Source organism: Lissotriton vulgaris, chromosome 8 (assembly GCF_964263255.1).
Source record: "Lissotriton vulgaris chromosome 8, aLisVul1.2, whole genome shotgun sequence".
Classification (NCBI taxonomy): Eukaryota; Metazoa; Chordata; class Amphibia; order Caudata; family Salamandridae; genus Lissotriton; species Lissotriton vulgaris.
In genome coordinates this window covers 686,786,062-686,808,684 of record NC_141696.1, presented here as the reverse complement: position 1 = coordinate 686,808,684, position 22,623 = coordinate 686,786,062, and the positions used below count along the sequence as shown (strand labels likewise).

The following is a 22,623-nucleotide window of genomic DNA, read 5'->3' as shown; positions in this document are numbered from 1 at the left end:
GTCTTGCAGCCTCCTTGCTGCTGTCACCTCTCCTCCGCCAGACCATCTCCCACAACCGGCCATAGCTGGGCTGTTAAAGTTTGATGATGCCTTGGATAGGACGAACTCCCCTGAATTCGCCTGGAGCACTGCCTGCCTCTCTTTACTCATGGTGTCTGGATCTGGTTTTGTTAGAACCGGGGCATTCTTGACTTGTTGCCACCCTTGCTTCTTCAGTCACTATCCCTATAAATTTAACTTTATTTTGGTCCTTACAACCATAAAAGTGCCAATGCATACAGTACATGAAAAATAAAAGCAAACATACAAGGTTCAGTAGCTGTAGGTTTACAGGGACCAAGTTTGATGGTATTTCTAGGCAGCAATGTAATAGCCATCAAGGTACAAATGTATATAGAGAAGTCAGTAGCTACATGATGTAAAAGACCAAACTAAGTTATAAGCTTAAACAATGGTATAAGGACCCAAAAAGATGCTAATGCATACAATACATGGGGAATAGAACTAAGCATACTAAGCTAGTAGCTAAAGCCTATCACAGTCCATCTTAAATATTGATCCTAAATAATGATGTAAGGACTGAAGAAGTCCAAATGCCTGCAATAAAAAAAGAAGTGAATGTAAATATACAACGAGCAGTCAATCCAGCTCATCAATGACCATCTTGGCGAGATTAATAAGGAATATTAAAACTGTTAAAAAGGCTTGCAGGGCAATTAAGAGCAAAGTCTACATAAGTCTTATGCTGTAGAATCTAAACAACATGACCCGCCATGCGTGCATAACGCTAGAAATAACGCTCAATCCAACCTAAAAATACTTGTATACCTAAAAACACTTAAAAAGAATGAATTAAAAAGAAATTACATCAACTGGATTTTCATTACAGACCTCCTTATGATCAAAATGTTACCACAGAATTTGGCAACTGCACAGGCAAAAATATAAAAGACTTGAATCAGATTTTAAAATGCGCAAAGCTTCACTGTGGCAATGGGTACCAAATCACCTGCATACAGGAGCTAACCACTTAATTCTCAGTAAATGGTACCTCGGGCACGCGAAGAGAATATGGCTGATTGACTCAGCAGCGAGGGCACAGCCTGGACTTCGTTGTGATACAGAAGGAGGCTGGCGCCAAGAGGCAGTGAAAGTGTTCACAGGAAAGGAGCCAAATCTAAATTGCATGTATAGCTTCCTATCCTGCGGGACTGTAATAACCTCCAAGTATTGTTCAAAAGACACCTGCCAATTTAAACTCCATAAAATCAGGTGTCATACTTCCCCAAGATGGATAAGAAATAGAAGAATGTGCCACCCAGTTCCAATATTGCTTCTTGATCAGGGCTTTATTAGGTAGGGAGGTTGGATTTTTGGTGTCCCATGCCCCTTCCAACCCTATGGAAATGATCAGAGACTTCACCTTGGTCAACCAGCCAATTTTCCAAAAGCGGTCAAGCGCATAGACTTCATCCAGGGCAACAGCATATGGGTGTAACTCAGGAGTGGTTTTTAAACGTAACGAAAAGAGCAGAGGGCGTAACTGAGCTTCTTCTACAATCAAATTTCTGCCCATGTCTAATCTCATCGGATGCAGGGAAGTACTTTGTGGGAGTGAACATAGTCATCTTAAACATTTATTTTCAGTCACACATTTTGCATCCATTTTTTCAACTCCCCAGAGTTTAGCCCCATATAAAGATGCATCTACAGCATTATGATCATAATGAAGAGGGACAGCTATTGGCTTGCTTGATAACGTCCTCTGCTCTTGGATCAAGGCCCCTATAATCCGCCGGTGCTGGAGGTTCTGCCTCTTGACATGTTTTCAAGACAAGTCTTCAGAGAGAGTGACGCCCTGATAGTAAAAGGTGCTCACTCGCTCAAGAGGGATCCCATCCAAAACGAGCTTTCCCTTAAAGGATCTATGTGGATTGAGCATTAAAAGTTTGGTCTTTGAGGTATTAACTTCAAGGCCTCTCATTGCGCAGCAGGACTCAAAGTATTTTAAAGGGAGTAGCAGGCCACTGGGGGTCTTGGAAACTATCAAGGTATCATCAGCAAAGAGTAAAGTTATTACACTTGAGCGCTAGGGTGGCCCTCCCTCCTAGGAGTGTTGACTTCTGGGGCTTGCAGGTCCCAAGCAGCAAGGCAGCAGCAGCAGCGGTGTCGGCGTTCCTCGCTGTGGGAGTCTGGTGGTGCTTTTGAGCGCTAGGGTGGCTCCTTCCTCCTGGGAGTGTTGATTTCTGGAGCTTGCAGTCCCCAAGCAGCAAGGCAGCAGCAGTGATGTTGGCGACCCGTGCCGCAGTAGTCTGGTGTTGCTTTTGAGCGCTAGGGTGGCCCCTCTCTTCTGGGAGTGTTGACTTCTGGGGCTTGCAGTCCCCAAGCAGCAAGGCAGCAGCAACAGCGATATTGGCTTCTTCAGTCTTTTATTGCTAGGGAAATGTAACCATTCCTGTGTTCCTCCGGGGATTTCGATTTGGAGCAAGGTGCAGGTTTCTCTGAGAGATCTCAATTGGTGCAAAGTTCCTTCTAAGCGAAAAATGATCCGGAAGGGATGGCCCCAAGAGTATGTGATGTTAGCTTTCCTCAGATGTTCTATCACTGGCTGGAAGTCTCGACGTTTCTGGAGAGTGATCCAGGAGAGATCCTGGTACAGCACCGGGGCATGACCTTGAAATTGAATTGAATGCGCCTCTCTGGCTCTCTTAAAGATGTCTTCCTTTGTTTGAAAGTCATGCATGCATACCAGGAAATCAGTGGGGAATTGTTTTCGGATCTTGGGGGACCGATCCTGTGGACACTGTTGCGTTGCAGATTTGCCTCACTTGCTTGGCCTATGATATGGCGGAAGAGATCTGTGGCATTGTCGCAGAAGTTGGATCCCTCCGCTTTTGACGGTACGCCCCTAATGTAAATATTGTTCCTGCAGGAATGATTCTCCAAATCTTAACTGTGCCCCTGGAGGTCAAGATGTTGTTCCGGGAGTCTCGGTACCACTTGCTGCCTCCATTTCGGCTCATTTCACGATCCAAAGTGCGGCTATCCTGTCGCCAACTTTCTCTATATTGTGCTATACGTCCCGTAGGTCCATTGTTAGTTCCGCTTTCATAGCCTGATGATCATCCTGCAGGGAAGCAAAAAGGGATCCCGGGCAGGACTTAGTTACAGGGCCATCCCAGTCATCTGATTCCGCCCTGGTGTCGCTAACATTTGCCTCTTGTTTGTCCTCTGGTGCTCTACCCCCCTCCCCGGCTTCCCAAACATTTCCTTTAGTGATAGGTCTTTCTTTGCTCTATTCACTGCCATGACACCTCTCAGTTTAGACGCTCCTCTGAAGGGACTCCAGTCTTCTTCCTAATAGCGAGGGCCAAAGTGTGGGTCGGATCAAGACACTCAGGCTCTGCTTCCAGCAGGATGGGCCTTACTGCTCTGTGACAGATGTTACAGCAGGGCGCGACACCGGTGCCCTGGTGCTTCACTCGCTACAGCCCTCACGGTCCGGACAAGGGCTAGTCAAGCACCGACAAGGAGGTCCTGCTATTCACAGTCCGGGCCAGGGCTCAGCAAGTGCCGGCTGGGATGGCCTGCTATCTCAGGGTATGTTACTCACCGTGGCAGGAGACGTACCATCTACCTCGTTCCATGCCCCTCGGTGGGGTGAATAGCCCGGGCCTACGTCTCTCCCTCTTCCTGTGGGCCAACTACTCAATCTGGATGTGTCCTCACTGCTGTACCCGGATTGTGAAGGAGAGGGGGGGGCTTGCGTGATACCCCGCTTTCCTCCCGAGCTCCTCGAGAGTCCGTTAACACCCTCCAGTCGCACTCTCCTTTCCTGAGGCACTGTATGCACGGGCCCTGAAGAGTGCTGTTTTGTTGAAACATAGGGCTGGCCCAAACGTAGGCGCAATGGGGATTCTTGTCTTCCTACCCCCGCTGCGGCTGATCTTCCTCACAGGCCATGTGTCCCAGGGGCAGGCCTCCTGCGGCAGGGGAATCTTCCCTCCCCCACGACCCGAGGGGGGGGGGGGGTATCTGAAGGGGGCCCGAGGCGGGCTGGTGCTATACTAAACCTGTTTGCTGCAGGCCTCTTCTCTTCTGTCCCTTGACTTTGGTTGGGCCTCTCCGCAGGATGCCAGGGCTCAATGTAGGTCTTTTATGGTGGGGGCCTCTGCTCTTCCCCCTCTGTGCAGCAGGAGGCAGGCAAGGCCCCTGGGTTGCCGTGATCGTATAGTGGTTAGTACTCTGCATTGTGTGATGCAAGGCCCCGGGCAAATTTGCAGAGATGTGCGGGTCCCCGCCCTCTCCTCTTCCAGATTCTAGGGTGATGCCCGGCCACCACGCTGTCTCCTCAAGGTTGCAGCTTTTCACTCGGCAGACCCCGCGAGGGCCTCAGCACTCGGGTGGGGTCTGGCCGGTTCCCGGTTCCCGGTTCCCCACACTCCTTACTGAGGGGCCCCCAGCATTGCAGCTGCAGCCACCCTGGATTAAAGGGGCACCTTATCCAGGCCACCGATTCTTGGCCCTCCCGTGGCGAGAGACTCGGAAAGGGCCAGTCCTGCTCAGGGCATCCGCTCTGCGAAGGGCTGCCTCTGCAGCACGGGGCCTCCCATGGTGTACGCCAGTGGCATTTTGCCTGGCAATCGGCGACCAGGGCTTTCTTTCGACCCTTGGGTGTGCGCTTTGCCGTCCGTCTCCTGCTGGACTGCCCTAGGGTCACGGAAGAGGGTACGGACGTATTTTCAAGCTAATGTTGGCAGTGGCTCAGCGGGACCTCGAAACATGTCTTAGCCTACCGCCATCTTGGATGCCCCCCTCCACTCAAGAATGTTTTAGCCACTCGGGTGGGTTAAGAAAATGACTTGACGAAGATGCTGAACATATGTTCAAAAGAACATTGCTTAATAATTTTGTTAGGGCAGCAAATGGTTAACATGGTTTGTGTTATTGCTGAATAGTGTGATGGGGACGGTTTCCAAATGAAAGGGGCTTTAGGGAGGAAGTGCTCTCCGTTTTTATGACTCGCTTACACAGCGCATGTGCTGTCTCTTTGAGACCTTTAGATTTCTAACAGTGGGCTAAGAGGCCGCCCGTTGCTTACCATTGGTTGGCTTCATTGTCACTCTCATTTGCTTGCTTCCTAATAGTCCGATACTGTAGGCTTCCTTTCTCTTTGTTTCTCTCTCCCTTGAAGAACAGATAATGTACTTGTGTTCTTTTTTACGCACAGCTTTTTTCTTTGTGTTTAAGCACTCTAACAGAGTCCGCCTTTTTTTAGCTGGCTCTCTTGTGCACTCTCCCCCTCCCCCCTCATTTTTCCCCTCACCTTGTTCGTATTACTTGCCCCCAACTGCCTGCCCTCCCTCATCTGTGTTACTTGCCCTCACCACCCTCAATCATCCGTGTTTTAATTACATTCCAACGTATATTTTATTACTTGGATTATTTTCAGGAACAAAAACACTTTTTTCTCTTTCGTATGATAGATGCAGGGACTAATATTTTGTATTTGTCAAGGTATTTAAAATGCTGCTGGTAATGTGTAGTATTTTGGTTCGCATAGGAATGTTATCATAAGGCTAGTAACATTCCAGAATTGTCTCTGTATAGCTGATCAGTATGCTTTGCATTTCAGGTTGCCAGCCATTATTCGAGGAGGGGAGGTTGACAGATACTGGCCCACCGCGGATGGACGTCTCGTTGAGTACGACATTGACAAAGTTCTCTTTGACGAGGAGTCACCTTTTCAGAACATCAAGATTTTGCATTCAAATCAGTTTGGGAATATTCTTATTCTTAATGGTGATGTCAGTAAGTGCGAACTTATTAAACATAAACTACAAAATTGCGTTTTTGAAATTAACTGTGCATGCTTCCTGCGCTGATGACTGTAGCGTTAACTGGAAAGAAAAAAGATGGGTTCTGCAATTGATATGAAATTATATTTTGCATCTTGGTTTCAAATTTGGCAAACTCACTTGAATTCCGGGTGGTATAGAAGGCACTACCTAAGTTTTGAGGAAAACAGTAAATCTATTAGTATATTAATATTCAGAAGTCAATTTTATTGATTTATTTTTGAGGCAGACAGTCCACTTCTACATTATCAGTGCTGCTTTTTTGTAGGGGTCTTAAATTTGTTTTACCAATGTCTTTTTGTTTGTGCTCTTATGCTTTAATCTGTATTACACCCCAAAAATGTATTTTTTGCATATCTGAAGCTGTGGCCTATGTTGAAATGGATGACATCCACTCATGCCATTATTACCTGAGGCATTGTAGGAGGTAGGATTGGGTATAAGACCTAAAAAATGTATACAATATGCGCAAATGCAGCAAATATACAGTTAAAGTACAGACATTACAAAACAATGCCTCCCTGAGCACACTCTAGATCAGTATTTTGCCAAACAATCGTATAGAGAGATACTACCAAAATAAAGAAATTATTTGTTAGACACAGCCTCATACAACAGTATTATATAATTGGTTCAATTTTCTCAAAAATTATTATAATAACATCACAAAAAATCTTTCTTCTATTCCAGTTTAGGTGTTGACAACTATTCCAAATTCCAAAAGAAGTTCCTTCCAAATTCCAAAATAAATCCTGCTATAATCATGACCTCGGCCTTGATCCAACCGATGCAACTGCCTTAAATGACCTGAAAGGTCATACCACACTACCATTAACACTATCAGGGAGATGACTATGAATATATTATTATATATCACCTGGATATGTCTTCTTATTGAATGTTTACCCGTGGTTTCGTAGCTTGCATTTCACAAAAGAGGGTCCCTTGTGAGCTATTTCCCATAATTCACTGTGATATTTTGCTGGATATTTAGCTTCCATAACCTAATAAAAAATCTAAACATTGCATTTCCTATTTCTTTCACGGCTGGTAAAAAAAGGCTTTCACGATAACAGTGCAATATTCAGCACACCTGCGAAGCTCACCTGTGCAGGCTTATCCAGGTGCAAGCATTTATCAATGAATCTTCACAAGTGTGTGAACATAAACACTGGTAATGCAGATCCCTGCCAGCAAAACGTTTTATGGTCCTAGATAGCATTTTATTATCTTTATTTATGTGTCGTGTTAAACTTACTATGTAATGCCAATGCTACTACAAAAGAAAATCACATTTTAGGATTCCTGTTTTTAATTGCCTTACACTATGTTTTGCATATTCGGCTTTGTGAATTGTAAATGCTACCAGAAATCCTTGATGGTAATATTGGCCCATGTTACATACTCACCACTTTTGTATTATTCTCTCTTTATTCGTTTGAGTATGTATTATTTAATGATGTTGTGCTATTAGGTTTTGTTGCTTATCGGTATACATATTTTGAGGTCATAAGCATTGCATTTGGTGTGTATGTTTTGGTTTACATGGCTGCTGTGCGTGTTAATGGTATTGCAGAGCGAACCATAAGCAGCCGATTACAGTGGTTAGTGGTTTTTCAGTTTTAATTTGCAACCATAACTGTACTTTACTGTGTTTTAAAAAAAAAAAAAAAAGAATGTCATGGTTTATAAAAGTAAAACACACATGTTAAGGTCTTATAACTCATACGAAACAAAACTTTACTGTGACTATACTTTTTAGGTCTCGCTGAGTCAGCGGGCATGCGCTGCTCTGAGAGACATTTAGTATCGGCTTTGGGAAGTGCTCCCAAAGCGGCAACCAGCTTGCTAGAACGCGCACAAGCACGCGCATCCCTTGCGTGCTTTAGCGCGTCATCGCAATCACTTTCGCTTTCACAGCGATCGTGATCGCGATGACTTTCGTGGCCAATGCTTGTTTGAGAATGTTTTTTTGATCTTACATTTTTTAATGCAAAAATATGATGAACTCATTTAGTAGCTGTATGTTTTTTCTATTTAGTTTTGTGCACATGCATGCAGGTCAGAATGTACAATGGTTCCCAGGCTTTATTGAATTGATGGTTGTAAAAACTTGAAAACCAGAAAAACTGACATTTGTTGGCGGATGAGAGCAACACATTTGGTAGGAGTTTATTAAATCACATAATACGATCATTGGGAGTAAGTGTCCTTTGGTATACATGAAGGAGTACGTTGAAAGTCTACACGTCCAAATAGTGTGATATCTGGTAATTCGTGGCTTCCAAAATTTGTTTCTAAGTGAAAAATGTTCATACATTTATAAATGGGTGAGTCCATTTACATTCACAATCTGGGAGTTGGCCCTCTCAAAGGCGGTGTTTTTTTGTAAAAACAAACGCAGGGCGAGCATATTTCATTCTTCTAAATGACTCCTATTCTGGAGTCGTTTACCTGCTGTTGACATTGCGTCCCGCCAACAGGCGGGCTTTTCAGATGCAAGGGGTGTTTTCTCCAAAGGAAACAGCGCACAAACTAATTGCAGTTTGTAGCTAGCTGGGCGCGGCTTTACAGAGAGAGAGAAGGGCCATTTATTTTCATCAGCGCAGCGTGTACTAAAATGGGATGTTTTGCGTCAGCGCTTTGCTTGGGCATTGCTATTCGTTGCGTTTTTGTTGAAAAACATCTTTTTGGCACGGTTGATTTAAAATAAATGCACCATGCGAGTAACAGATGGCTGTGTTTAGTGCCGCCTGGCTTGTGCAGCTGACACATTTTCTGCTTGGAAATCTCACCAACAGTCGTCGAAGATGTATGATCTGAGACACGGAATACCAGATGATGAGCTTGGAAACCGCTTCGGTTTTGCAGTTGATGTATTTTTGATTAGATTGAAATGGAAGTAAATTATGAGTGAAAAACACTGCACAGAACAAGTTCTGTTTAGACACATTCCACTAACTTTTTTAAGTAAGAGTGGGAAACCCGTTAAGAACTTTACGTTACCCTCCGCCGCAGCATTATCGTTTTAAATCCGCAGTCATGGAAAACAAACACATGTTCAGCTCAATAAAAACCCAGCACAAAGAAGCGAACTGAATGGCATATTTGATTCTGGAAAATTCTATCAAGTGGAGTCTACCTTGGGCAATGTTCAGCCTTGTGAGCTCACCTGCAGGACTGTCGATAAGAAACGTGGGCCGGTAGCTGTCCAGAGCACACTTGGATATGGTTCCACACTCCCCTTTTTTATTTGCTGTAGCAACATGTGCACCAGTTGTGTAATTGGAATATGTAATTAGAACTCATGCTGGAGCAGTAATTACTGATGTAGCAGCGCAGTTATTCATCATTGAATTACATATTTCGGGACACGGTCGTTAAAATGCATGAAAATGCGTACATTTTAAAACGAGCATGGAATGGTCCATACATTCGCGTGTTGTCCTGTTATATATGTATATGGTATCTGTATAGCGCTAAACTAGCCGAAAAGAAGCATCAGAGCACTTTTCTTACTTGGCCCTTCTTTATGCCATTGTTTGCTCCATTCATTGGTGGGTGTTTTAATGACTATTCTGCCTGCTCCAACCATCTCCTACGTTTGTGCTAATACATTTGTGGAATTCCTTGGTCAGGCACGTAGTTTGGCATTGCTTGCTTGGGGTGTGGGGGAACTCAAAGCTGCTCAGGTTTCGAATGTCAATTATGTTGACTTTGAATATTGGCGACTAAATTTAAAATTCTGCAATATACCATGTTGTCGCCATTCTGTGGTATGACCATTGGGAAGTCTATCTGGTGCTCCTAAACGGTTACAAGAAATCCTTATTTAAAACCCCTATTGCCAGCCACAACTTGAGTCCATCTTGCTTGTTTATATCGCAGTATACTATAAAGCAGTTCATTGTATGAACTTGGCGGTCCTTCTAAAACCATATTTATTGGTTAGGGGCTCCATTAGATAATGCTGTGCTTTCCGCCGTCATCACCACACACAGTATTGGTTTCATTCTGTAAAATCCCCTGGAATCTGCTTTCTTCTTCTGAAGTCTGGCAGTCTGCACTTCTGTCATGGCCATTTTGTGTTTCCTCCATGAAACGTGCATCTGTTTTGACTTTGAGGGCCAGATGTGTGAACTTGCTGTTTTACAATGCGATGAGAGGCTTCGAACACGTTACCACCCAGCTAACTGCCCCCATGAGCCCCTTGCACACACATTCTGTGTCTCCAGTTGTCATGGGTGCGGCTTCACCAAGCAGGTGTCAAACATGTGTGGGTCTCTGGAAACCGTGTGTGCTGGCGAGTTCATTAATACCAGGATGGACTGCATCTTGTTCTGGAAGCCGGCTGCTGCTTTTCATTCGGTGGAATTTTTAGTGGACTTTTTTTTCCGAAGGTGAAATGAGGGCTTTGTCGCAAGGTCGCCCCTGCTTGAAAAAAAACCTTTAGAGGATCCTCCCTCCAACCCCCGTTGCTGCTTGCCTCATCGCTGCTTGCCTACCCCTCCTGGCATAGCTTGAAATGTAGCCTGTACCCCCCCCCCCCCTCCTGCCCCCCCCACCCCGTCCTTGCTTGTCCGTGCTCACCACTCATGCAGGGCACAAGTCCTGATAAAAGAAGTGGGGGGACGCTGTCACTGGAAGTGACTTCACAAAATGTGGCTTGCACCATCAGGCTCATTGCCTCCCCTCAGATGCGATTGCATCTGAGAAGCCAGCGCGTAAGCAGCATGCTGAGTGAGCTCCAACCTCGCCCCATAGAGGCCAAAGAGTTAAGTCCAGCTGTTTGGCAGGGGGGACAGCGTCCACCAGGTAAAATAAGTGGGGGGACGCCGTCCACCCGTGTGGTACCCCGACTCGAGTCCTGCACTCATGGTATTTCTTCCCACCGCCACCGAACACACACAAAGCATCAGATTTATTCTTCCTCTTCAAACTTTCTGCCACTAGAAATCAGTAGAAATGATATGACAAGTCCAGTGAAAAAGAAATTAAATCTTTTAAAGTTTGTACTGGTTACTGTGTTAACAAGTGGTGAGCATTAGACAGCCGCCTGCATGTATAATTAAACAAGGCTTCAAGTTTGCAGGAAAAATAACAACTAGCTCGATTGGTTTGGAAAAACAAAATTGTTGCACGGTGCAGGGCTATAGTAAGAAAAGCATGAACGTATGGCTCATGGTTACCACCGGTGATTGCTAACGAAATTCAGGATGACTAGGCAACAGGTAAACAGTTACATTTAAGAAGAAGAATTAAACTCTAAAGAGCTGCTTTATATGGTTGTTAAATAACCACAAAAGGTTTTTGAAACAATTTTCACCACTATCTTCGGGAATCTAAATATAAAAGCATGCAGAAATGATAAGTGATGCGAAATGGTCCACTTGCTTAACCTTCATTTACAAAAACTGCGAGGCCGACGGTAGTACCATATAGAGTTATGAGCTAATATGGCATATTGACATTAGGAGAAGATCATAAAGGAGTTGGAACTATCTCCTGTTAAAGGGACATGCAACTATTGTAAACAGCCAGGTCACTACGTAAACGAATGTGCAGTTTTGAAACACAATATATCTACGGGTAAAACTAAAGAGAGACCGCGTCAGCCTAGACAGGACCAGGCCCAACAACATGTACCACAGAATATACAGCCTATGCATGCTCCACAACAGACAGTACAGACCGTAGCAGTACCACAGCCACAACCGATTGCCGCCACGCAACATGCAACGCAACAGATGTACCAATATGCACAAACTGATTATCCCGATTATCAGCGATACACATGAAACAGCCTAGAGAGGGAGGTTGGCTTGCCTCTTATTGAGGTTCCTGTAGATCAAGAGGGTCCTTACGTACATAGTCCGGTATTAGGGAAAGATAGAAAGTTTTTGATTGACACAGGGGCAAGCAGAACAACAATCAGTCACGACGAGGTTCCAGGGGCACCCCTCTCAGGCTCACAGAATGTTTCCCTTGGATTTTCAGGAAAGCCTATTGTAAATGAAGTATCCAAACCAGTCCCCCTAGCAGTTGGTCCGTTGTCTCGCACTACAGATTTGTTGCTCACGAAATCATGTCCAGAAAACTTGTTAGGTATCAAGACATTGAAAGCTCTAGGCGCTGTGATTTGCTGTTCTCCGGAAGGAGTCAGACTGTTTTTACGTGACTTTAAAGGTCACTATGTGTTGAGAGATATTGATCCTAGATTACAGAATGTTCCTGCACATTTATGGGCACAAGGCCCCACTGATGTAGGTTGTATGCATATTACACCATATCGAGTTACACTCAAGCCAGGAGTAGTACTACCACGAATCCGACAATACAAGTTACCCCCTGATGCTGTAGTGGCTTTGCTGAAAATCATTGACAAGCTCATTGCACAAGGAGTGGTTGTAGAAACCGACTCAAATCTATGTAATTCCCCTATCATTCCGATTCTTAAACGCACGGATCCAAATGCACCTCCAGTTTATCGATTAGTGATCGATTTACGAGAATTGAATAAATGCATTGTACCACAATATCCCGTGGTCCCAGATATTTCGTCCCTATTGACAGCCATTGATTCCGAGGCTACGTTCTTTACTGTAATTGACCTGAAGAACGCCTTCTTTAGTGTCCCCATTGATCCGGAAAGCCAATATCTTTTCGGATTCTGTTTAAATGGCCGAATTTTCAAATTTGCACGCGCACCTCAAGGATTCACAGAAAGCCCCAGCATCTATAGCCAAGCATTGAAAAGACAACTTGACAGTATTCATATGCCTGACAACACTGCCCTAATTCAGTATGTCGATCTATTGATCACCGCCCGAAGTGAACGAGAATGTGAACAAGCATCACTGACAGTCTTGTACTTTCTAGCTGACAAGGGACACAAGGTGTCTCCTTCGAAGCTACAATTCTGTGTTCAGCAAGTGGTTTACCTTGGGCACTTGCTGTCCAAAGGGGGGAGACAGCTAACACCTGACCGCATCCAGTTAATTGTAAACATGTCACAACCCAAGACACAAAAGGAGGTACGGGCCTTTATAGGCCTCACTTCTTACTGCAGAGAATGGATCCCTCAGTATGCATTTCTAGCCAAGCCACTCATACAGTTGACAACACAGGAGGCAGCGACATCGATTGTCCTCCCTTGGACTCAGGAACACACACATGCTTTTGACGACTTAAAGAAAGCCTTATGTCAAGCACCGGTTTTAGCGACACCATGTTACAGCAAACCTTTTACACTTTTTGTCACAGAACGCGAAGGTACTGCATTGTCAGTACTCACACAAGATCAAGCAGGTTCACACAAACCGTGTGCTTATTTTTCCAGTACATTAGATCCAGTAGCCCAGGCTCTGCCTGCGTGCTTGAAATCAGTAGCAGCGACAGCTCTAGCAATTAGACAAAGCGATTCCATAGTGTTAGGACACCAATTGACAGTACAAGTTCCACATTCCGTGGAAGTTCTTTTAAACCGTACACAGACTCAGCACTTGACCATAGCACGACTGACAGGTTATGAATTGACATTATTTCAGCCACACATAGAAATCAGACGTTGCAATACATTAAATCCAGCTACACTTCTGCCACTAAGTGAGACAGACCCTTTGGCACATGATTGTGTTGAAGTCATTACCATTACGACGAAACCCAGACAAGACTTGACAGACACTGCATTACCAAATCCAGACCTGACACTTTATGTGGATGGTTCATGTATGAGAACAAGTACAGGAGAGTTAGTGGCCGCATATGCAGTAACGACAGAAACTGAAGTCATAGAAACGAATTGTATTGACACCCTGTCAGCTCAAGCAGCAGAGCTCATCGCTCTGACACAAGCCTGTATTCGAGCAAAGAACAAGAGAGTTAACATATACACAGATTCCCGTTATGCATTCGGAGTTGTACACGACTTCGGTGTTCTCTGGCAAGAAAGAGGTTTTTTAACTTCTCACGGAGCCAAGATCCAACACGGTCCCCTCATTCAAGCTCTGTTAGATGCAATACATTTGCCTACAGCCATAGCCATCATGAAGTGCAAGGCACATACGAAAGTTACAGATACAATTTCCCAGGGTAACGACCTGGCAGACCGAACAGCCAAGCATACAGCTCAGACTCAGACTCACACAACTGACATGACAAAGACAATAGTCCCGACACCGACACATTGCATGACAGTTAAGGATCCTGCCCTAGATGTAATTGACATACAGACACATGCTACACCAGATGAAATCAAGAAATGGACTGAACAAGGAGGGATCCAGACAGAACAGGGATGGATGACGAAGGGAAAATCCACATGGTTTCTCCCCGACTCTATGGTTCAAGTTATCATTAACACAGTACATAGTCCTGCACATTTAGGAGAAAAAGCCATGTTAGACAGTATTCAAAACCTTTGGTTCAATAAACATTTACGAGCAGCAGCAAAACAGAAAGTGCGTACTTGCATGATCTGTTGTCAGTTCAACCCAGGTAAAGGTATTCCCGTAGAGCAAGGTGGATTTCATCCTCCCGATCACCCTTTTGAAGTCCTCCAGATGGACTATATCCAGATGGAACGTTGTCGAGGATTTAAGTATGTCCTCGTAGTTGTATGTGCGCTTTCCCGTTGGACAGAAGCATATCCAGTCCCAGATTACACTGCTCCGACCACTGCCAAGCAGCTGGTACATGAATTTTTCCCCAGGTATGGTTTGCCCCGTATCGTGTACTCAGATAATGGTCAGCCATTCTCGTCCGAGCTTATGAAGCAGGTATCACTCTTGCTAGGTTATCAGTGGAAGTTCCACTGTGTCCGACATCCCGAAGCAGCAGGTCTCGTAGAGAGACATAATCAGACCCTGAAAATACGTCTCGCCAAGATATGTAGAGAGAAAGGCGTTGACTGGATAGTAGCTTTACCAGTTGCACTTTTTTACATGAGAATGATCGCACACTCTCGAACAGGGCTATCCCCGTACGAGGTGGTCTTTGGCAGGCCACCGAATATGTGGGGGACGCCTCTGCCTCGTAAAATAACCGATGTTGACTGTAACATGCTGACAGATTACCTTGCTTCCTTGATGTCTGCACTACAATCATGTCGTTCACAGGTAGCTGCAGCCTTTCCCGACAACACCGAGGTGAAGCCACACGAGATCGTCCCAGGAGAGTACGTTTTTATCCGGAACTTTGACAGGAGAAGTCCGCTGGAGCCCCGCTGGCAGGAGCCGAAGCTTGTTTTACTAACTACAAGGACAGCGATCAAGGTGGAGGGCCGTAAGGGCTGGCTTCACTCGAGTCATGTTAAGAAATGCCATGGTCTGCCGCCAGAATTAGACTCCCAGCCCGGCCCCCTTCCAGAGACTGACACCAAACTCCCCCTGGTAGAGAAAACTCCTTCTCAGGAATTCCGCATGAAGTTGAGGTCTAGCAAGTCAGACAGTTTAATTGTTTAAGTCCTCCCCTAGGTGAATCGGTTAGACAAGTTTCTGACATGTACCCGTTAGACCCCAATAGAGAGAGAGATAGACAGAAACAGCTCAAGAAACGTGAATATTGTAAATCTCTTCGTAGTCACTGCATAGTGACATTATTGATTATGTTTTTTCTGAGTCTTATGATTATTGCTGCAAGTATAATACTTCACATGTACTTTCCTATTTTCACACGTACACATTCTTCTTCGAATGACACTGTCGAGCATACTTTCAGTGAATTGCCCCCGCACGAGTTATCTTACCGACTTGCGCTACGCAACAATACCTTTATCAGTATGTTACATCATTCGCATCAGACCAGCAATGCTACCAATTGTTGGATATGTGGCCGACTCCCTCCCTATCAGAAATACAAGGGAGTTCTGCCCCTCTTTCCGTATCCCTTCACACACAATGGTTCCTGTGGTGCATGGTTTAGTTTAATGAATTCCTTAAATTCTGATTCCGTAGTTTACCAGGGCAACTGGGTATGGGGAAATCTGAACACAGTTATGCATAAAGTATGTTTCCCTGACAAGGAGGGTCTTCCCCAAAGGACAGGGACCGATCTAGAAAACGAAGTATATGGATTAGGTAATTTTACACTTAACCTCATGATTCTGAATGTCCAGTCCGATACAAAACCCGAGTTACCAGTTATGTCAGTATTACCAGTCAAAGGTGAATTATGTGTCAGAAAGAATGGTTCAGTACACCTGGGTCATAGTAAGTGTACTACTGTGATCGAATTCAGTGATAAAGGCAAGTCTACATTTAAAGCTTCCCGTCATTCCTATTTCATTTGTGGTCATACCGCATATATACGCTTACCTCTAGATTGGGATGGTACTTACATTGCATTCCTTCTGCCACCCGTTTTCCTAGCCCCACCTGATTATCATAGGGACTCCCATCTAGTACACAGTAGATTCAAGAGAGATCTCCCGATTGTCGACTATACTGAAACGGCATGGGAGCAGTATACAGACTTTAATAAAGGTTTCTTTCCCTATTTAGGTACTGTCTTTAATAGTAAACTGATACGTAAATTGACCAGAACCCTTGAAGCAGTAGTGAATGAAACTACTTCCGCCCTAGGCAACTTAACAGAGGAACAGTCTGCTATGAGACTTGTCGTTCTTCAAAATCGTCTTGTTCTTGACGTCATCCTGGCCGATAGGGGCGGAGCTTGTAGAGTCATCGGATCGAGTTGCTGTGTTTTCATTCCAGAAAACGCACCATCAGTGTATAGAGCCATAACCCGTCTCCATAAGATTGCAAGTCAGATACACCAGAATCCAGGCACCTGGACGTGGTCCGGTTGGTTCTGGAGCGTGTTATCAGCCTGGGGATGGAAAGTCCTATCCTTCCTAGGAATAGCCCTTCTCATAGTATTCAGTTGTTGTCTATGTCTGCAATGTGGGCCAGCGATTTGCGGCTTGTGCGCCACATCATGTATCCCCCATTCAAGTCCACGTTCTAAATCCCGCCTGAAAAAGGAAGAGCAGATGATGTTACATGAACAGATTGATAGATTAATGAGGATTGATATATCATGAAGGGTCCGTAGGGGACAAGGAGGGAATGAGGTAATATGAATTTTTATGGTCAATTGTGTCCCCTAAACGTAGACCCCAACGGCTCCATGTACGTGCTTCAAGTACATGTATGTTCCCTCCACAACCAGCTATGAAGACGCAAATACATTTGCGTCCAACGTTAACATGTCCTCTTTCAGATCCACCATGAATGGATCGATTATTCTGTTCCTAAGTATGCCGTGCCACCGTCTTTACATGGTGCACTTTTCACGTTTTCCTGGCTCTGGCGAGCTAGGCCCTGATTCCTGCCATCGAGCCCTTTCTGCCTCTGAAAGCTGCCGCCTGGATCCACATCCATGACCCTTGCCTTACTCCCTGCGCGGTGAGCGGTTCCTGGCTCGGCCTGCTTGCCTGCCAAGACAGTATTCAGCCTTCGAGTTATCTGCTCCGCTCCTCGAAAATACATTCCTGTCTAGAGAATTAGGTAAACACCTCCCCAGCTGCAGAGCAAAGGGCCCGGCCTTTCTGTCTCCGTGCAAGTAATTCATTGCCCCCGTTACCATGGTAGGCCCATGGCCCCCTCGCTTTACACGTAGACACGTAGTCATATATGCACGCACTAGCAGTCAGTATAGAATAGCCTCTGCCCGAGAGACCTTTCCTTCTAGATAATACAGTTCCTCAAACACAAGATATCAGATATGATTTGGGTTTAGGTTGGGCCCCGTTCTGTTACTGTTATGTTTCTTGCTCTTTTCCATGGTCTGGAGCTCAAAGCGTCGGGACACTCCTTTGGAGTAGCCGTTGCGCTATAAAAGTCCCATTTTAACATAACATAACATAACATTGTTCTGACACGCCAGACTTCTGTCTCCCTGTATAGCGCAAATGTCAAGTCCCCTTCACCCTCCAGTTCCACGTCAATCACACGTCATACTGCTGCGCGCGCATCTCTGCCATATATTTCTGCTGACACTGCAGGATTCTTCTAGGGATCCACCCACTTGTGACTCTTTCCTGTGACGTTTCTAGCACACACCTTCGTGCACGCCTTCTGTTACGCACATGTGTTCTTATCTCTTTTCTCTCAGCTGGTACGCCTTCTGTATCCATCACCACTGTATGCATTTACTATATATATTGTACTCTGTTAATAAAGCATTGTCTATCCCTTCCTGAACCCTCGTGGTGATGGAACACGATACCTGGTTCGAACCAATTCCATTTTATGGAATAAAACCCTTAGAAACTCAGATGCCACGGACTCTGCCTCTTATTTCTGATTGAGTTATTTTTATTGAACTTTACCGCATAGAAATTCAGCAGGTAAATCTTTATTTACCACACCAGACAAATACCTTTCTTGGGGCCAACCATGTTGTAAATAATCCACAACACCAGATAAACAAGTATCATTACACATTGCTTCTCTCCAAGCAATCTCAGATATGCCGGTAGACAGACCTGTACTGTTACATTCATTGACATCATCAATGTTAAAAACTACATCAGAGTCAGATAGGTGGGGACAAATAGAATTAACCAGTGGTAACCTGGACATGCAGTCGGCATGTACATTCAAGCGACCAGGAATATATTCCACAATACACTGGAACTCTTGTAGTTTCGCAGCTAGGCGGGCCAAACGCGCAGTTAAAGTTCTGCCACCACCAGCTGCTAACATGTGTATCAAAGGTTTGTGGTCGGTTCTTAAACGGAAACTGGTACCCCAAATGAACTGCCTAAAATGCTCACAAGCCCAAGTACATACTAGGAGCTCCTTCTCTATGGTGGAATAGTTATATTCAGCACCACGCAATGTCCTGGAAGCGTAGGAAACTACATGTTCTACACCTTCACCTTTCTGGATTAAAACAGCACCCAAACCAGTATTGCTTGCATCCACACATACTATGCATTCTTTACCCAGGTCAAAAGGTCTGAGAAAAGGAGCATTTGCTACTTCTTGTTTCATAGCATCAAAAGCAGATTGCTGGTCTTTATACCAAATGAATTTTACGTCTTTCTTTAACAAAGATCTTAAAGAGTGTACTTTGGAGGCGTAGTTCTGAACAAACTTGCTATAGAATTCAGTCAGACCTAAAAAGGAAACTAACTGTTCCTTGGTTGACGGTGCCGGTGCTTTCAAAATACTCTGTATATGATTAAACTTAGGTTTAATGCCCTCTGAAGAAATCTCATGACCCAGATATTCTACTTTGCTCTGTCTGAACTTACATTTAGACAATTTCAACGTTAAACCTTTTTCCTGGACAGACTTTAGAACTTTCTCTAGATTAGCATCGTGCTCCTCATAATTCTTACCATAAATGAGGATATCATCCTGAAATGCAATGGCACCCAAACAACCCTCTAAGACAGTTTTCATAAGCCTTTGGAACACAGAGGCTGCACTGGCTAAGCCGAAAGGCATACGGCAATATTGAAACATGCCTTCCGGAGTGATGAAAGTTGTTAAGAACTTTGACTCTTCATGCAACAAAACCTGATGGTATGCACTAGTCAAATCTAGAGTGGAAAATACCGATGCACCAGACAGGGTAGAGATGAGTTCATGGATATGGGGTAAGGGGTGTCTATCAATCCAGATTTCCTTGTTTAAACTACGAAGGTCAACACACGGACGGAGTTCGCCATTGCTCTTAAGTGACAAAACCACTGGCGAAACCCATGGAGAAGACTCAACTGGCTCAATGATTTTCTTATCAACCAGATCCGATAGAATACCCTTTAATTTTTCACGATATGCCAAGGGAACATTTCTTACTTTATGTCGAATGGGTATGGCTGAGTCTTTGAGAATGATACGGTGTTTAAAGTTCACAAAGGTTCCCAAATTGTCTGAAAAAATTGATGAAAATTTGTCTTTTAATTGGGTAATGAAATCATTTTCAGGAGGAACTACGTGTACAGGAGGAGAAGCATTGGAATCAAGCTTAATGCCTAGATCGTATTGATGAGGCCAACACAAAATGGATGCCCCTTTGGAAGATACATAAACCTTCCCTTTAGTGGTTCTATCTTTAAATTTGATATCTGCCCACATGTAACCCTCAATATCAATTTTCTTACCCGTGTATCCACCAGGATGTACATCTGGTGGTAATAGTTTGGTTGAGTGCCAGTATCGGTTGAAAACATTTTTGCCGATTATAGTGTACCAGGCGCAAGAATCAATCAACATTGAGATCTCCTTACCATTGATAGTGATGATATCAGTAGGAAAACCTTTACATTCTGAATCACCTACGCATAACAAGGTGTTGATCTCAGAAGGTTGTTCAGTATCATCATATTCTTCGTAAGACAAAAAATTTACTCTTTGAGCAGATTTACACATTTTGCTAAAGTGACCAGATTTTTTACACTTTATGCAAATTTTGCTCCAAGCAGGACAACCTCTGTAGTTACCTATGTGATCATTAGCACCACACCTATAACAAATAACCTGAGATTTTTTAACAGGAAATTTACTTTCTCTCCCAGAACAATCTTTTCTTGGAGGAAAAGAACTCTTCTTAAAATTATTGAAATTTTTAACTAACGAGACTTCAGGAATAACTACTTTAGATTTAGTATCTTGACTTCTAATTGCATTCACAAATAGTTCGGACTGTTCAATGCCTTTGGCGATATTTAACACAGCGCTAAGGGAAGAATCGGTACCCATCCAGAGGCGTTCTTGGATTTTCTTGCTTTTTGTGCGCATCATAATTTGGTCCCTCAAGACCTGTTCAAAGTTTATGGTTTCAAAAGCACTGGACCCAGCCAAGGTGCGCAAGGAGGCTACATAGTTTTCAATAGACTCATCGTCTTTTTGTGCTCTGGAATAAAATTTAAACCTTTCCATTACAATGTTAATTTTTCTTCCAAACCTAGCACTTAGTTGTTTTATGACAATATCAAAAACATTTAAATCCCCAGCACCTGTACTTTCTATAGGAGGTAAACTTTGTAATTCTTTGAGTCCCGCACCACCTAGACAATTCTTTAATAACGCCAACTTTCTTTTAGGAGAACAACCATCCTCTTCAACAACGTCTACATAAGCTAAAAATGTAGGGTACCAAAGATCCCATTTTACTTTTGGATCTCCTGCTGTGGGTAAAAAGTGTGCAGGGGAAGGAATATTATTTGACATTGTAAATTAGTTACACTTATAATTTCACATAAATGAGAAAAATTTGAAAAGAGAATAACCAGGACTAATTACACAAAATAATAAAAGTAGTCACCGTTGTCAATGAGGCAGAAGTCCCAAAAGAATTCCAAGTCTTCTTTCTTCAAGCTCTTTTTTTTTTTTTTAAATAATGAAAAAAAAAACGATGTGGTAAAAATTGTATATTCAGCAAAGGTAACTTGGTACAATGAGAAATGGGAAAAAATAGTTATAAAACAAAGTGTTTATGAGAGGCAAATTACTGAGAAACGATCGTGATTGTTAATAGAAAACGATCGTGGTTGTTTCCATGGAAACGTAGAGGAAACAAAATGGCCGCTGGAACGCATACGCAAGAGCGTGATGCGTGCGTGATGACAGTAGGCAAGTGACGTGTTGATGAGTCACAGGCTGCAGCGCTCGTTCGATGAGACTCCAATGATGGAAGTAAAGAAGAAACGCTCGTTCGGTAAGTTTTTAAATGATGCAGATGAAGTTTAACAGTCAATGAAAATTGGGAAAAAGGCACAAAAATAGAACGGGTTGGCAGACAACGATCGCGTTAGGAGGGAACAGATAATAAATCAGCGCTAGTCAGTTTTAAAAGGAAAACGGGAACACATCACCGATTTCACACGAGGGAAGATGAAAAAAAAATGAACAGAAACTCCCGCTGGTGCAATCAAAGCACAGAAAGGGGACAAACAGCCGCTGGTGCAATCTTTGTACACATATGAAAGGAAATACCTTAATTTTCTTTAAGCTGTAAAGGTGAACGCTGTCAGTATCCCTTGACTTCACCAGATAGGATCCTTGAAAAGGCGGGTTCTTTTCTTGAAAAAAAAATAATTGCAGATCCTTGATGGTTAGTGGAAGATCCCGATCGTCGCCAAATTTATGTAGTAATGAGATACAAGGAGATCAGGTAGAAGTCTGTAGGTTTATTGTAGTAGACAGCTTGAACAACCACCTTCAGCAGAAGCCCAGTTGAGAATGACCAAGTCATCACATAGAATGTTACAGTAGAAATGTATGATAACAATTCTAACACAGAATGCTACACTACCACTCTAACATAGAATACACTAACATGGAATACTACACCTTTCTTAGCCTTTTCTTAGCGACGCTACATATGCTATCAAGCAACTCGGGATGGAAATTCCTTGCAGGTCTACGGGCGCCATTGATCAAGTCTCTCGCTGAACTATTCAGCTTTACCATTGCAACGATCCATGCCGTCTACAAGATAGTCCCCATCCAGTTGCTTAGATGATTGTCATACCCACCCTATTATTCTCGCAAATAGAATGTCTTTCTTTTCTGTGGGGAGAAAATCAGAGTTCTTACTCAGCCAAAAGAAAATCTAATTTTTCAGTTGCACCATGGATTCCCTCCTTTCCAGTGACAATGGTGGTATGTTGATTAGAACAGCATCATAGGGGCAACACTCTGGGTGGAGATTGAGCTGTGAAAAAATGCCAGTATATTAGTCACCCCCAAATCTAGCTCCCTAAGGGGCAACTTGGGAGCTTAAATTCCATTCAGGCGTACTACTTAAC

The 22,623-nt window shown here is 43.9% G+C and overlaps 1 protein-coding gene across 1 annotated transcript in view; it reads left to right on the top strand.

Annotated features, from left to right (window-relative positions):
• SMS (spermine synthase) overlaps nt 1-22,623 on the top strand; it is a 706,719-nt gene that overhangs the window by 399,698 nt on the left and 284,398 nt on the right. Inside the window, exon 5 of the mRNA XM_086934550.1 lies at nt 5,636-5,811. Coding sequence (XP_086790676.1) covers nt 5,636-5,811 — 176 coding nt within the window. The remainder of the gene's footprint in view (nt 1-5,635; nt 5,812-22,623) is intronic.